This window comes from Carica papaya, chromosome 6 (genome assembly GCF_054855325.1).
Source record: "Carica papaya isolate Zhongbai chromosome 6, ASM5485532v1, whole genome shotgun sequence".
NCBI classification, from domain to species: Eukaryota; Viridiplantae; Streptophyta; class Magnoliopsida; order Brassicales; family Caricaceae; genus Carica; species Carica papaya.
The window spans coordinates 14980566-14997398 of NC_142314.1; the positions used below are offsets into that span (position 1 = coordinate 14980566).

At 35.0% G+C, this 16833-nt stretch overlaps 2 protein-coding genes across 7 annotated transcripts; both read right to left on the reverse strand.

The window, feature by feature from the left end:
* Positions 1-3238: 3238 nt before the first annotated feature.
* On the reverse strand, positions 3239-7492 carry LOC110813899 (alpha/beta-Hydrolases superfamily protein). 4 transcript variants are annotated; one of them, XM_022041179.2, is made up of 7 exons: positions 7383-7492; positions 6569-6684; positions 6362-6425; positions 5301-6234; positions 5095-5200; positions 3983-4188; positions 3239-3728 (listed from the first exon to the last, which is right to left on the reverse strand). In XM_022041179.2, the coding sequence occupies exons 4-7, from the start codon at positions 6050-6052 to the stop codon at positions 3461-3463; spliced, it is 1332 nt and encodes a 443-aa protein (XP_021896871.1). In that variant the 5' UTR covers positions 6053-6234; positions 6362-6425; positions 6569-6684; positions 7383-7492; the 3' UTR covers positions 3239-3460. The 4 variants fall into 4 exon arrangements, with proteins under 4 accessions (XP_021896871.1, XP_021896870.1, XP_021896869.1 ...); XM_022041178.2 differs by having other exon boundaries at positions 6362-6456; XM_022041177.2 differs by having other exon boundaries at positions 6362-6459.
* Positions 7493-8368: 876 nt separating this feature from the next.
* On the reverse strand, positions 8369-16408 carry LOC110813901 (Nucleotidylyl transferase superfamily protein). Of its 3 annotated transcripts, none has more exons than XM_022041181.2 (5): positions 16009-16408; positions 15504-15556; positions 13923-14058; positions 8993-9165; positions 8369-8888 (listed from the first exon to the last, which is right to left on the reverse strand). In XM_022041181.2, exons 1-5 carry the CDS (start codon positions 16269-16271, stop codon positions 8380-8382), a joined length of 1134 nt encoding a protein of 377 aa, XP_021896873.1. In that variant the 5' UTR covers positions 16272-16408; the 3' UTR covers positions 8369-8379. The 3 variants fall into 3 exon arrangements, with proteins under 3 accessions (XP_021896873.1, XP_088079044.1, XP_088079043.1); XM_088222918.1 differs by having other exon boundaries at positions 8369-8875; positions 16009-16405; XM_088222917.1 differs by having other exon boundaries at positions 8620-8911; positions 16009-16407.
* Positions 16409-16833: the final 425 nt, after the last annotated feature.

Consider the following 16833-nt stretch of genomic DNA (forward strand, 5'->3'; position numbering starts at 1 on the left):
AAACATCAAAACGCAACTCACGCCGGAGGAGCCGCCGCACCCGAGAGTACCACCGTTGGTAAGTTTCGATTTTTTGTGATTTTTTGGTCCACCGAGGGCCCTAGGGTTGTTTTATCACTGGGACCAATGTAAGTGTGGCCAAATTCGGCCGAAAACGGCCAACCCGAGGTGAATCGCCGCCGCAAGCGGCGGCGCCGTTGCCGTCGCCGGAGCACGGCAGAGCCGCCGTTCCGGAATTGCGATATTGGCCTAAAGGGGCCCTAGGTCTGATTTAGGATTTTTTGGGGCACGTACAGGTACCGGTAGTGCGTTTCAGTTTCCCGGAGAAAAATTCAGAAAAAATTAGGGACAGCCTGTAGGTGCACTGTAGAGTCGAATTCAGACCCCGAAATAGGTAAGGACCCCTCACCCTATTTTCTATCACGGTATTAAAGCTAAATAAATAATTAAACTGTATTGTGTGGCGTTATAGATGTATAATTGATTTATGTTGCCAATAGGGCCCGAGTCTGATACTGTGTTGGTCTGTTATTGTTTGATTTAATTTTCAGTATTAAATGCAGTATGATGTTTGATGTAATTATATTATGGTCTCGTATGCATGAATCATAGTTTCTTTTATTATGGTTGGTATTATGCTTAACCCGATACTGTGTTGTCTTGTTTGGTGTCGATGGCTGGTTTACATGTTTGTGTATGATTGGATGATTGAGACCAAGGAAAAGGGCAAAAAGGTTATGTGAATTGATAAGTGGAAAATGTGGACAGCCTGACTAGATATCCTGAGAGATGGTGGACGGACCGGGTCCGTAGGAAACCCTACCGGGAACGTGGTCTCTCATACCGGACGAGGTATGAAGACCTTATGTGTTTTGGCGCCCATACCGGACGGGGTATGGGGACGGCCCGTTTCACCCTCATACCGGACGGGGTATTGAGGTTCATAGTTTTGGTGCCCATACCGGACGGGGTATGGGGACGGCCCTGGAATCAGGTTGTAAATGTTAATGGTTCACGTGTAGAGGGAACCTCCTATGGATCCCCAAGGATACTAGTAGGCTGGTAAAAGAGGAAATATGTTTCCTGATGATTGAAATATAAAGGTGTGATATATGTTGTGTTATAAAGTGTGTATGATTTCATGATATTGTAAGGTTATTATTTTCATATGTTGTTTTCATGGATCTCGCTGAGGTAAGTGGACAGTAAAGGATTTTATTATTGATAAAAGAATTTGTTATAAATTATGCTCCATTGGTCATTTTGTTTTCTACCCACCTTTACTTCCGTGGCAGTGAGATAGTGTGATGTCTTTACTAGGCTGGTATAGCTCATTCCTTATTTAACCATTTCATATCAGGAAGACATTGTTCTCGAGCCTGTTCCGCAGGACGACGGCGAAGGGGACGCCTAAAGACTCCATAGCTATATTTATAGTTCTTATTTCGAGTATCTCTTTTAGTTAGTTTGTTCTTTCATGTTTTGAGTACGTTTTAGTTATTGTGTAAGGGATGCTAACTAAAATTTTTATTTCACTTCCGCATTTGACATTTTTAATACATATAATTCTTTTAAATTTCCGGGGCCGTTACATTTTTACTGAGTTTGTGTAGCTCACCCATTTATTATTAACCATTTCAGATCAAAACGACCAAAACTCGGATCCTGAATAGTAAGAAACTAGTTAAGAGATTATCTATTCCGCTTCGTTGTTTCAAGTTAAGGTTATGTTTTCTCTTATGTTTTTCTCGATTAAGTTCAAAGAAATTTTCATAACCTTATTAGTCATTTTAAGTAAACATGTAAAAAATGTAATTCTAAATTTTATTTGTTTCTGCTAAATTATAAATTTCAGTATTATTCACTTGATTATTATTGAATTATACGCTTGAAATCTCTATTAGGGATTTGGACTTTTACACGAAAATTTAGTATAAATTAATATATAACTTTTGAAAACAAATAATTTTCAAGTTTCCTAGGTTAGGTTTTGAATATGTATTGAATATACATATTCAAAACCTAATTGAATATGCATTGAATATAACAAATAAGTTTTTTTAAAAAAATAAATATATAAAAAAAATAATACAAATTTCTTTAAAAAATTAATATAGTAAATATAATATATAATTAAGTATATTACATAAAAATCAAATTAACACAATATAGTAGGTATGAGTATAATATATATATTTTTTAGATTTTGAAATTTTCAGTTATATTTTGGTTAAATAACATAAGGGTTAATTAAAAATAACGTAATTTAATTTAATATTAAAATTAAAACGATAATTACGTAAATATAATTTATCTTTATTTTATTATAAAATAGAGTAATTAAATAATTTATGCTAAAACAAATATTTCTTTTTATATATATAAAACAAAATAACAACAAATATGAAATTGATATCATCACAAAAACTAAGATATAAGTAAATCTCCAAAATTTCTAATTCTCTATGAGCATATTCAAGGAGAATATAACAAACCAAATAAACTGACAAAAATTTCTCTAGTTGTTTATAATATAATTTTAAAAATTTTAAAATACTTGAGCGTTTGATATTTTCTTCGAAAGTTTAAATATAATTAATACTAATTTTTAATTAATGAACCACAGTATGATCTTAAAATTCAATTAATTCACAATTCTTTTGTTTAAATTTTCGAATTTTTGATTCACTATATCAATCTTGATTCAACCCAATATTCAAGTTTCAATTCTTAATTATCAAACTCTCGCTAATTCAAGTTTCATAAACTTTTAAACTTTTGATTCAAATATTTATAAGCACTTGAAAAGGTTTTTTTTTTTTTTTTCCTTCAATTTGTGTTGTTATTGTTAAGATAATATAGTTTATTTAGTCTCAATATAAAATATAATTCAACCCATTATTTGAAATTGATTAAAAGTACATAATTTAAGTTTTAATTTATAATTTTTAACTAAATTAAATTCATTTTTATTTTATACAATTTAGTCTTCAAAATTTAAAAAACAAAACCAAATGGAAAAATAGTGTAGATTTTATATCTAATCTATAAATTAATAAACATTTAATATCTAATAAAAAGTTGATATTTGTTAAAGAAAACATTTAGTTTTTATAATTCTTTTTTGTTGAAAAATTATATATTTCATTACTTTATACCGAAGTATCTTAAAAGTTAAAAATCAAGCACTCACAGTTGTAAAGAGTTACATGGAATATATTAATTGGTTGGAGAAGTCTGAACTCTGAAGTAAAAGAATCGATAATGAATGATTTATGTACATGAAAATTGAAGGTTGAACAAAAATTTGCAGGGGCTTTGTCAATGTATAAAAGCAAGGGTTTAATGGACAAATATCCAAACAACTCTACATCAATGAATTAATCACTATCAGGTTTTGAAGTATGGAAAATTGAAAGGCTTAGATGAACAAAAGTAGAGTGATTCTCATAACTTCACTTCAAGAACACTTACAAGCAGTAAGCACACAGTCATCCAAAAACTGGCTGAGCTGACTGGTGTACAATTTTGGGTCATTTCTGAAATGATCTACATGTGGTGTACGCACAAAATTACAAGCACGGACCTCATGCCCCGCCCTCCTCTGCCTTTCTATGAATGATTCCACCTGTCCTGCAGGAATTACTCTATCCGCTGAGCTATATATGTATAACTGTGGACACCTTGGTTGTCTTGATGACAATAGGTCTAGCACATCTGAGAGCCGCCTGTAACATTAACCCGAGTCAATCTAAGTTCCTAGGGTTGCAAAAACTGTAGGTGTAAACCGCAAAATAATGATATTAGCATCTCCAGTTAAGAGCTTGCCAGCACTGTCAAGCGGCAGTTAAAGACTACGCCTAATTCCCTATAACAATCCAACAACGAATAGAAAGAGATGGAGAACTCATGGCTACAGACTAGCAAGCATCAGTTACTAAGTAAACACTAGCTTTTGCTCAATTTGCAGTTGCAAATTTACCTGTTCACTGTAGGAAGATTTAGTACCACCTCAAAGAACTTCTCAAGAATCAACAGCAAAGCTGTTTCAGTTACTGCAGGTTGGGGTACAACAACTTCTTTGCTGCCAATTAATACCTCCATGTCGGACTCACTCAAACTTGCAAGGCCTTTGGTTGCAACACTGTGCTTTTTCAGGAATGCCGCAGAAAAACCTGAAGCCCATACCTATTCACAAATGATTTCAAAAGAATCAGACAAGGAATAGTCCAACATAGATTTTCTCTATCCCAAACCTCTTTTGTAGAAAATAGCAAATGAGTGACTAAAAAAGCTGGGGAAAAACAGAACCAAAATGAGTATCCAAACACCCTATAACCTTTCAATACATGGGTAATCCTCCCAACTTGCTAATAGTACCAACAGATCATATTCTACAAAATCAAGGGTGGATAATTGATTTCCAGGTACATGTCTTCCACTATTGAATAGAATTAACAATAGAAACCTATAGTGATAAAATGGTGCAAAATTAACACATCAAAGTGATAAAAATGGTGGAGAATCGAGGGTTTCCAGATAAAACATACCCTTTTGTTCTTAGTATAGTGAAGGCAAAACAAGAGAAAGTTGAAGCCAGAGAAAATACCAATAGAATTAATAATAGAAGTAACGGAGTTCAATGTTCTCACACAAATACTATATGCAGATAGGGGTGCAATATCAGTCCAACTCTTCTAAAAAGAAAGAAACCCAAACGATCATCTGAAGAAGAAATCACCTAACTTACCTTTCAATGAACCCAACCTAGAAGAATAAAATGGGAAAAGGGAGAAAAATGACAGCAACAGTTTCTACTAGAACTTTCAACTTGTGGGGACTAATTTGGCATATGGAGGATTGGCAAATATTTGACAGAATATGCATAGCCAGAATTGTTATATTTGATGGATACTCAAGACTACCAACATTAAATGGTGAGAGCATGCAGGCTAAAGAGATTATGTAAGCAGAAGGCAAAAGAATCATAACAAAGGTGGACTGCAAACCCACACAAAGACATAATACTCCTATCTTCTTTAAGACAACATAATTGTGTTGATTACAGAGTAAAAGAAATAAAGGCCTATTTACCTGTGGGTCAGGGGCTGCAACAGGTGCAGAGTCCACAATACAGCCCCTAATTCTTCCCATCAACGATGGATCTTGTTTCTGAAAATTCTCCAGAATGGCTCCATATCTAGAATAAGATGGATCATGACATCAATAAGAAAGAAAACTATATAACTAAAATAATGAAATATGCATGTTTGCATAAGCATGATGTAGAGAGAACTCACGTCAACCAGCCGGTGTTGCTAAAGGTGTGAAAAACTAGATTTTTTCCTTGCTCCTCTTCCAACCAATCAGCCAAGTGGTTCACTAGCAATTCTATACTCCGCTCAGCTTTCCCACCAACCTGGTAACTAAGAATTTCACTCATTGGAAAAGTGAAGGTGATGGCATGATATCCTTTGGAAGTGTACCACTCTGCATATCTTTTGAGATGCTTCTGCTTAGATCCCAACCATCCAAGCAAAACAACTACCGTTCTGGACTTCACAGATGAGCAATCAGAAGTTCGAGAACCATCAATAGCATTAGGTTCTGGTAAATGCCATCTATATGAAACATCAGGGGCGGAGATAGTGATTGTACTTGGCAATGAGGCCGGCTTTGATGCTTTTGTCCACTCTGCCGATTGGTACAGATTCCGAAGAACAGGAGAAGACACAACAGAAGAACATGCCATGCCAGGAACAAAATAGCTGCTGGAATTTGGAAGCGTAAAGTTAACATTAGGAAGCGGCACATGGATTCTGGTGACAAAGGACAAGTTTGCAAGCTTGGAAACCGATATATCAGAAATCCAGGAAGTCCTTTCATCATTTCCTGGTTTACCCAATGAAGAATCAATCTGTTGCGAAGTTGAACAACCGTCCGATGATCTAAGAGACGGCAATTTTTCAGAAACCTCTGACGAGAAAGAAGCGACAGCAACAACCACAGCTGCTACCAGAGGTCGCTGAACGATCCCGGACAAAGAACCCATTCCGGTAAACAATGTATACACCACAAGTACGATATCAACGTCAAGCAATCCTCAAAATAACACCAACTCAAAACCCAAGGTCGATTTCAAGAATAGAGCCAAAACCCAGATATCCAAGAACGACGAGACTGGAATCCAAATGTTGGAGGAGTTTAACGATGGACCCGTCAACGGGACGCGTCCTGATACGAAGATGAGGATTGTTAAAATCTCCGAATGCGAGTTGGTCCAGAGAAAAACGCTGATTAAACGAGTAAAAGGAGCGGGAATAAAGAGTCAAAGTCGGCGCACGTTGCGTAAAATCCTCACCTGGGAATTTGGTTTCCTTATTAAATCGGGCTTTGGACGCTCTTCCCTTACAGCCCAATCAACGCTATATACAACACACCACAGCAACCACGAAGCTTCTTTAGAAAAAAAGGAAGGAAAAAAAAAAAAAAACACGCATGAGTAAAAACATAATTGGGAGAGAATCTAGAATCCAAATTAAGTTCTTTTGGCAGTATATTCTCTCACCTGGGTCTAATAAATCGGGCTGTCAATGTTGTCCCCTTGACAGCCCGATGAAAGCCAGTAAACAATTCGACTACCACAAGAAAGCTACTTCCCTCTCTTCTCACCAAACGCCTGGCCTGCAAAAAAGCATATACAACAAATAAAGAAAAAATCAACCTTGACCGTCAATTTCAAAATAAAAAAATTAATCTTTGAGTTCTTAACTTGTGATCAAAACGGTGGCGTACAAGCATTAAAAGAATTCCGTTGACAAAATTGTAAAAATTAAGGAACAGTATAAGCCAATCAAAACACGCCACGTATAGTATAAGCCAATCAAAACACGCCACATGGGTGTTGTTGGCAACCCATGCAAAGAGAATGGACGGTGCGTGACAGCTAACCCTAAACGGGACTCCGACAAGTTAGGAAACGGAAGTAGGAATGAAATTACTTATTTGCCACAGGTGACTCTTCGGATACCGATAAGGAAGAAATCCGGAATGCTGTACCTAGAAGGACATGATCGGAATAAAGGAGAAATTGTAGGGGACGTAAATGAAAAGCAAGGAATATTGGATGTAACAGGAAGCGATGAAAGGAACACCAGTCATGGAGGATATTAAATCTGGATTCTGTTTTTCCTCTTCCGCATTGTAACCTAAATGAAGTTACTGCATCTCAAAAATCAACTTCAAACTCGTCAAATTCCAAGGGAGAAGAGCGAATATGGGGAGGAAAAAAAAAAAAGAAAAAGAAAAAAGAAAACAAATCGGCGAACATGTATACGTAAATGATTGAGTGAATAGACAGAATAAAAAGAAGAGAAACTGACCTGGTAAGGAGAGGGAGAGGGAGAGGGAGATGATGGCGAGAGAGGTGGTTTCTTTATTATTTAATTTAAGATGATTTTCTTGGGTTTCTCAACTCGCATATTCTCGAACTTTATATTAAATTCTGAATTTGAAAATATCCCCTAAACGGTTGAGATCGTCATGGATTCTTGTCAACAACTTTCTCTCTCATTGTTTAATTTTGATTATTTTTTCTAAATTAATGAATTTACTTTTAATATTGAAAATTTCAGCATTTCTTTTTTTTTTTTTTTTACATAAATATATATTAAAAAAAATTTAATTACCTGATTTATTTAATCATTACTATTATAAGGCAGATATCTTTTCCAAAAACTTTAAAATGTGAAATTAATTACATGGGGTGTTGGTGTGAAAAATGGAAATATATATTTGATTGAAAATTCATTATTTAAAAATTATTAATGGGAGATGAATCAAAGAGAATATGATGAAATTAACTGCTTTTCTTTGAAAAGAAACAAAGAATTTATTCACTTGCATTTATTAATTTTATTCTTCCATGATCATTTTCACACTAGTAATTTCCTGCAACACCCACACCATAAAAAAAAGATTCTTAACTAAATTCAATTTTTTTATGTGGTGGATGGAATTGGCTTTAAGTTTTTCTTTTTTGGTTCTTCTTAGTTATAGCAGGTAGAACAAAGAATGCTTTTATGGAGGGATAAAAGTACAGATATATATATATATATATATATATCAAGTATTAAGTCTTTCCTGCCTTAACAGTTCTTAATTTTCCAGGATTACTGACTAAACACTTCATTTCTAACATAAACAATATCAGATATCTCTCTGCTGTAGATGGAAGACTTTAATATCAACTCACCACTAATTGTACCTCCTGTTAATTTGAAAGATAACTCCTTCCATTTGTCAGACGTGTAACAACCTTCTCTTCCATGATACTTCACACATAAAATTAAAAAGAACAACGGTAAGATATCGAAATAACTAACTTAACTTGCCAAATTCAATTCCCAAGAACCAATAGTCTTGAGATTTTTTGGAATTACAAATAACTTCATCCATTTCTAAATGGATATGTGTTGTATCAATCAGTACTCTACACTTTAGCGGTTTCTCATCACCAAATAAAAGACAACAGTGATCGTAAAAACCCTCCCTTGGTGGTAAATTTAACAGATATGACTTTGGAACTGACATCCTAAATTTACCACTACTAGTTAACTCTTTGTGGTCTTTCACTACCAATATAAGACGATGAGGACGACCCAGAAGCTCCGATACATAATCCATATCACCTACAGCTAGAGCACGGCGTACGCGGGTAGATGAAACTTGTCCTCTCTCTTTTAAATCATTTGAGTCTATATCTCTAGAATCTTGATTCTTGTCCATGACAGAATTAATTATATAAGCCCCAATTCCATACTCCTGACACAGCCTCACTAGCTCTGAAGAATCACCAGCAGCTTTATATCCAAATCTGTAGTTTTCACCTGCCAGTCACCCATTAAAACTTCTAATTTCATATAATTTTGCATGTGATTTTACCTTGTGAATCTTGTGAGGAAAATATTAATATTGCTTTTTAAAAAATTACCAGCCACAACTCCGGACACTCTGAGCTCTTTTGATAACTTCTCAACAAACTGGCGTGGCGCAAGATGTCGAACAGTTGAAAACTCAATCTCGAACTCTGCCGGGGCTATATTGCTATATGGGGCCCAAGAGGAAAGAACCCGCTTACGATCACATTTGGCAACTACCGGAGCTCTGTCCAGACAAAGTACATTCCATTAGAACTTGTGTTTCTAATTGCATTATGCAGGTCATGTACAAGAAAACCAGTTTAGCCTAAATAATAAACTCAAAAAGTTGGTTCAAAGTACAAAAGAAAATGAACTAAATATTATATGAAAGAAAAATAAGACGAGAAAAGGTGTCTTTCAAAATGAGCTTTCCTTCTTCCAAAAGCCCAATTAGTAGTATCTATTTCCACCATTTGCACCGAGTTAAACAACATGCATGAATTTAGAGATAGTAATTTCAGCTATCCCAATAGCTTCTATCCATCCTACCCCATGTCGAGAATCTCTAGGCTGCCAACTAATTGGGCCATGATATATTTGGTTCCGCCACCACAATTACACTCCAAATTTAAAAATATATATCTTATACATTTATTTTGAATTACACGCATATATAAAAACTTTAGTAGCTATGTAATGTTTTTCTCAAATATTCTATGTATAATATTCATAATTTTTTGTTGATATTTTATTATTTATAACTAGATGCCCACTGGGGCTTTGCTGCAGTTAATCATTATTGTTTAGATTTTTTTCTAAGGGAAATAATATTTCAGTATACATTGTTTTAAATTAATTTTAAATTGAGTAATTATGATAAATGGTGATAGTTAAGAGGAAACTTAAAAAGCTCGCCTAAAAGTTTGAAAGGGCTTCCCTAAGCACTTAAAGATATAGTAAAAAGTGTTCTTATACTTTAAAGAGAGAATAAGGTTCCGTTTTCCAGTTTTTAATTTCAAGAAACAAAAAACAATTTTAAGAAATATTTTTGGTAGTTAAAAATAAAAAATTATTTTCTGAAAACAAAAATCACTGGAAACATAAAAAATAATTTTTTTTGTTTTCAGGTTCTCTAATATTTTAATTTCAATTTTCAGAAAACAGTTCTCTACCTTTTCCAACTAAACATGTTTTCTGTTCTGTTTCCATATTTGAAGAAAATGGAAAAGGAAATATATACCGTTTTGAAAAACCAAAAGGCCTAAAATTTGCTTAAGCTTCTTTTTTTTTTTATTTTTTTAAAATATAAAGAAATAGGATTAACAGGGTGCTGCCCATATCTAAAAGAAGTTTTATGGATTATGGGAAGAAACCAAAATGTTTAAAAGGTCCCTAATTCCTCTTTCAAGATGAGACGCAGACATTAAACAAAAAACTCATGATCTACAACGAGTATTCTCTGATGCTAGCAAAAAAAGACAAAATACCATCAAATACCCTCTTATTCCTTTCTTTCCAGATAACCCACAAAATAGAATAAGGGAAGCAAGTTTTTTCCAAAGTTTCTCGCACCCTAATAATATCCAAGCCCCATAATCCTTCATCAATCAAGCCACCAGCTGCTTGGAGATGCTAAGGAAGAACAAAGAAGAATATCATAGTCTTCCAGCCTCCCCACACATAGTGCATGTATTTCACAAAAATGATTCGTGTATGTATTTCACAAAAACATGAGACCAACTTAGGTGACAAGGTGGTTAGGGGATTCACTATCTTGATGACACATAGTGCACCTGAATGTAGCAAATTTCCTCTGCATCCTCAAATTATCCATTCGTAAGATTTTTCCCCCACACATCATCCAAGCAAAGAAAAACTCATCGGCAAGCCTTTTCTTTTTCCAAATATGCTTTCATGGAAACCCTGAGATAACACCATTATGAAAGAAGAAGTAGAAAGAAAAGAATCTCACGGAGAACAAAACAATTTCTCTGAATGTGGCTACGCAAAGTGATCATGAATAGCAGGATCGAAATGGTGGAACTCAAGAAGCAAAAAGAGAGTAAATCTTCAATCTCCTAGTCACTGAGGTTCCATGAAAGATTAATATCCCATAAAGGAGGAGAGATGGAACTGGTGATCACAATATCCTTCACCAAAGCCTTCTTATCCCTAGCAATAGCAAAAATACCAGGATATCTGTCTTTGAGAGATCTTTCGCTACACCAACATTCTGCCCAAAAGGTTAATGTCTAAACATTGAACAGCCTAAATGACAATAAGTCAAAAAGAAGCTCGATTCCTTGCTAATCCACTTCAAAAGGCTAGTACAATAACTATGAGCAATCCTAGTTGTTTTACAATCCCTGCCGTTCAGCTTATATTCTGCAGTAATCACCTATTTCCACAAGCCATTGCTGTAAGACATGAACTTCCAAAACCTGGCCTCCTTCATAGCAGTCATGGCTCTTATGCCAAACCCCTCTCCCACCTGCCCCCAAGCAAAACATTTTTTAACTACAACCTACGATATTAGATGGTGACATCTCATTTCATAGAGTTCCGCTAGGAAAATCGGCATTGCAAATATTCAACCCTCTTAGCTACACTAGCAGGGATAGGGAATAAGGACCAAAAGTGAATGGGTAAATTAGCAAGAGCAATTTTAATCAGAGTCTATCTCCTTTAGAAAGATAAATGTTCTTCCAACCAGACAGCATCTTTTCTATTTTTCTTATAGTAAGGATCCAATAGAGTAGTATCCTTAAACTTTGGCCCTAGTAGTAAGCCAAGATATTTTAGTGGAAGAAAGGAAACCGATAACGTATGATGTTAGTGAAAATATCCACCCTACCACTACCAAAAGAAACAATTCCCATATATCCAGATTGATGTGCAGGCTGGAGACAACAAGAAAACAAGAAGACGTTTTACATTCATTAAGGACTCAGTACTAGGCCTGAAGAAAAGATGAGTATCATCACCAAAAAGGAGACCTGTCACCTCCTTCCTTGAGCTCCCCGAATCAACATGTAACCTTTCAGGTTGCAAGCTCTTTCTTGAGCAAGCATACTATGGAACACCTCCATAACTAGGATAAACAGAAAAAGAGATAAGGGATCCCCTTTTCTGTGGCCCCTGAAGAAATTGAAGAAGTCAGAGGAACCCCCGTTCAGCATGGCAGCAAAAGTCACAGACGAAAATGCATCTTTTGATCCACTTGCACTACTTCGGACTAAACCTCATTCTCCTCAGTAAATATAGCAAGAAAGATGAAGAAACATGGACATAGGTTTTCTCCATATCCAATTTGACAACAAGACCACTTTCCTTAGATCTAATAATGGAGTCCACCACTTCATAGCAATAAGAACAGCATCAAGAATTTGGAGACCCTCCACAAAAGTGTGTTGGCTTTTCCTACAAACAACCCAATCACCATAATCAACCTCTTGGCAAGAACATTAGCAATTCACTTGTAAATGCACCCAAACAGGTTGATGGGCCTAAAATCATTAGTGTCCATCACATCCCAACCTTCAGGATCAAGACAAAGAAAGTGGAATTGAGAGAAGTAACAAATTTCCCACTCTTAAAAAGAAATTCTTTGAACAACTTCATAACATCACCATGGAAAAACCCCTAATGTTTCTACAAAAAGGCCATAGAGAAGTTGTCTGGGCCAGGGGTCAGTCCCCACTGCAACCCAACAACACCACATGGACCGCCTCCTCAAAAGAGGCACTCTCGCTTGCTGCCTTCTCATGAGGACTGATTTCATCAAATAGAAGACCATCATATTTGCTTCTTTTCTGAACACAAAATGTTATACAAGGCCTTGATAGCATCTCCTAAGTTGTCCTCAATGTCAAACTCTACTCTGTTCATGCAAATCATATCCATGAAGTTGTTTCACTAGTGGTAGTTATGAAAGATTTAGCATTCCTATCCTCTTTCTTCATCCACAAAAATCTAGAATGTTGCCTCCAAGAAATCTCCTCCATAACCATCATCTAGGCCAACTCCAGTTTGGTTAACTGTCTTCTCTCCTTTCATCTTTGGAGAGTTGAACTTATCCTTAGCAAAGGAGAGGTTCCTATCAACTTTATAGCTAGTGAAGCCGATACGGTTTAACTCTTCTCACCAGGCCTAACCAATGTTGTTGAAGCCCACCCCTTTTTGTCAGTTATTCTTGAACCAAAAATGGGTTGGAACCCCATTTAGTACTACATCAAGACAAATAGGGTGGTAAAGGCACCCCTTAGTTTTGTTAAAATAATAAAAAAAAGGACAATTTTAGTATATTTAAAATACTGAGACATGTCTCTAGAATTTTTAGAATTATTTAAGAGCATTATAGATATATATATATATATTTTTGAAATAAAGAGCATTATAGATATTTACTTGGTCAAAAACATTTTTATGAAGAGCGTATGAGCTCCCTAAAATAAAAGCTATTCAGAGTTGTTGTATGACGAGCTTATAAGGCACCTAGTCTATAAGCTTCTTATTGTTTACCAAAAACACACCATGAAATCCAAAATACTTGTAGAGAATGTTGACCAAAAATTATGCTGAGCCAAATAGTGTATTATGCTCATCTTTGAAATGTTCAGGAAACAAGGATTCAATACAATGAAATGGAAATAACAAAAGGAAATGATATTTTTACACCAGTAGCATAAAAAATGTTGTTTAGGATCTCAGAGAAATTAGGGTTCTTCTGGAGTTTTCTTAAAAAAAAAAAAATTTTAAATTATTAAAAACAAACTTTTTTAGAAACCCTCCATGTGTAATTACCATAGAAGCAGCCCATATCATTAATCTTCAAACAATAATTAATCAGATACTAAAACATGGGATAAGCATCTCAACCTCATGTTGCAGTGAATTTCTTTCTGGAGGCCATGGGGAAGGAACACTTAAAATATAACATGTCTAAAAGAAAACAGCACTCCAGAAATGAGAAAAGGAATAACAAGAGGGAAATATGTATACCTAGGCTCCCAACCAAGTACTTCAGCCATTCCGACAAATGACAGAAGATATGGAGCTCCAACTTTTGATGCTTGAATTGCAAGTTCTCGATGACCAACGTGTAATGCATCAAACTTCCCAAGGGCAACTATCCCTCCTAGTGAACATAAACAATAGCCAATCAGAACTCATATACCTTAAGTTAAAAGAACAAACATTCACCAATAAAATTTGGAAAAAAGATCTATCAAACATAAGGAACACACATTTTGTGCTGTTTCTAAAGCTAAATCCTCACTTAAAGGATTTGCTTTTGTACATTTAAAGTTAAAATAAGCAAACATTCACCAACAAACTTTTATACATGTACCTCAAACACAATGAAATTAGACATGGAATGATCTGTACAATATCTGTAAAGCTCCAAAATCCTCACTAGGCTCTATCAACAAAATAAACAGAGCAACTTAATTCTATCAAAATGTAAGCAAGCCTGACAAATTTTTCTGTTTCTTTCTTTCTTTCCTGCTTTACAATCTTTAGTACTCGATGACACCTAAAGTTCTTGCTCAAACCCACCGAGGGACCACCCCAGTCAAGTTTAGTAGACCTACAGCTGAATCCCACAGCCATCTGGCCTCACAGTCTCACAAGTTCATAACAAGCCATTGACTGTGATCTTTCTCTCTTCCTCAAGCTTTTTTTTTTTGGTGGGAAGAAAGAAAGAAAGAAATATGCTGCAGAAACATCGAGTTTACAAACCTCTCAAGGACAAGGAAGCCTATAAAATGTACAAAATTAACACCATCCTGACCATCTCAGTCAACTTCAGAGGACTTAGAGTTGAATCCCAAAGCCTTCTAGCCTCTAAGTGCTATAGGAGAAGATAATTGAACAATTCATAGTCCCACAAATGCATTTTTTTTAAATAACAGTCCCACAAACGCATAAGACAGCCTTTAACTGTCGTTTCTCTCTTTCTTGTGTTTTTATTTTCTTTTTGGAGAATGAAAGAAAAAATATATTGCGGAACAACAAAGGGGTGCAACCCAAATACAAAGAGAGATGCTTACAAAGCTCTCAAGGACAAGGAATCCAATAAATCGATAAAATTAACACCATTCAAGATGAAATGCCCCTGATCAAAATATTAAAAATCCTAAACAAATGATCGAAGTCAGCAAAAGAAGAATGGACACCATCAAATCCTCTCCTATTCATCTCTTTCCAAATAACCCAGTAAATGGTCAAAGGAATATAATGCGGGACAAGTTAAGGTTAATTTTCCTATTTAGGAATTTAGAAATAAAAACTTAGACATTACATCTAGAGTTTTTTAGACATCACATCTAAAAAGTAAAAAGCTAGTGGAATACTCTAAACCAAAAGTAATCAATGTTCCCATTAATTCTGTTTTATTAAAAACATCAATCACTTTACAAGCACACTACAAAGAGCTAGAAAGGTAAACATATCCAACGGGTGGAATTGCCTTTTGCAGTGGAAACTATATATAGATAGTTCTAAGTTCATGAAAACATTATGTAAATGAATAGTAACTATGAGAAGAAACAGATAACAGAGGAATGGTCGAAGCAAAACCTGCCACTGAGGACAACCCTTCAGCACGAAACTCACGATCATCTTCTTGTTGGCTTTGAAAAAAGACACTCAATGAGAAACAAGGAAAAAAGAAGACAAATATTGGATGGATAAGACAAGTGTGCATACCATGCAGATGTATCTACAAGGAGCAAGTAGGACTTCTAATACTAAAACCCATTTCCCTCCCAACCCCATTTGCCCTTTTGCTCGTCGTTTAAGTTTCTTATAAAATGCAAAGCACAAGGCTCGATGGATTAATTAATCCGGAGTGTCGATCACATACTGATAAGCGAAAATTGTGAAGTGCAGAATTACGAGAATTAACATAACAATGCGCAAAGACAACACAAAATTAAAACCACATACTTAGGTTTATACTTCAATTTTTTTTATTCAATTCCTTTTTTACTTTATCTTCCTCATCGATCAAACGATGAAAAACCTAATTCTAATGTTTTTGAGACGAGAAAAACAAGAAATTTGAGAACAGAAAAGAACCAACCTGAAACAATCTGGAAGAATAGGAATTTCTCCAGGATGTTTGCATTGAAGGGTAGACGAAGAGACAATTCTCTGCTGAAGTCGATGATGATTGTCTCCGATTGCGAAGGAAGGAAGAGGTCTAGCAATGAAAGAAGAGAGCTGAACAATTTTCGTGCTGTAAAGGCGCAAACCAAACCCTAATCCTAAGATTTGGTGGTGATGAAGATGGTAATGGTTGTAATCTCGTAAGTGGTGGGAAAGACGAGAGCCACCACCCAACATTATCAGTTGAGCTGGTATCAGAATGAATCAGCGTGGAATTTTGGGTTCAATCGAAAACCAGACTTCCATCTGTCCAGTTTACGATTAGTTTTGAGTGGTGATTCTTTATTACACCATGTGCTTCTAGATGTTGGGGTGGTTTTGGCGCAGTGAGCAGTAAAATTAGTTTTAAGAAAATAATTTTAGAGCTGAGAATAATATAATATTTAATAAAAATTTACTGTAGAACTATTTTAAATATAAAATTTAGTATACTGTATGTAATTATTTATTTTAAATAATTTAAATAATATAAAATTTGCAAAGTATTAGAATATTAGTCGGAGGGTACTTAATGTAAGTACTCAAAAGTATAAGGTAATTTTGTAATTTACTTCTTCATGTATAAATACTCTCCTTTGTACATTAATTAAATCAGAATTCATTTTTACTAATTATTTAATGAATAAACTTTATGTTTACTTTAAGTATAAACTTTGACAATATTTTTTAAAATAAACAAATAAATGTATACACAAAAATATCAAAATGAGAAACATCACAAATAAATAAAATTTCGTTA

What these genes read in the sequence shown, in the direction of transcription:
- LOC110813899 (XM_022041179.2), bottom strand. Translation starts at nt 6,052, where the DNA reads ATGGGTTCTTTGTCCGGGATCGTTCAGCGACCTCTGGTAGCAGCTGTG. An exon ending in AGCAACACCGGCTGGTTGAC is followed by an intron (nt 5,201 to 5,300) that starts GTGAGTTCTCTC and finishes ATCTTATTCTAG; the next exon opens with ATATGGAGCCATTCTGGAGA. An exon ending in AATCTTCCTACAGTGAACAG is followed by an intron (nt 3,729 to 3,982) that starts GTAAATTTGCAA and finishes TTAATGTTACAG; the next exon opens with GCGGCTCTCAGATGTGCTAG.
- LOC110813901 (XM_022041181.2), bottom strand. Translation starts at nt 16,271, where the DNA reads ATGTTGGGTGGTGGCTCTCGTCTTTCCCACCACTTACGAGATTACAAC. An exon ending in ATTCTTCCAGATTGTTTCAG is followed by an intron (nt 15,557 to 16,008) that starts GTTGGTTCTTTT and finishes CTTTTTTCAAAG; the next exon opens with CCAACAAGAAGATGATCGTG. An exon ending in GTACTTGGTTGGGAGCCTAG is followed by an intron (nt 9,166 to 13,922) that starts GTATACATATTT and finishes TTGTCTGGACAG; the next exon opens with AGCTCCGGTAGTTGCCAAAT.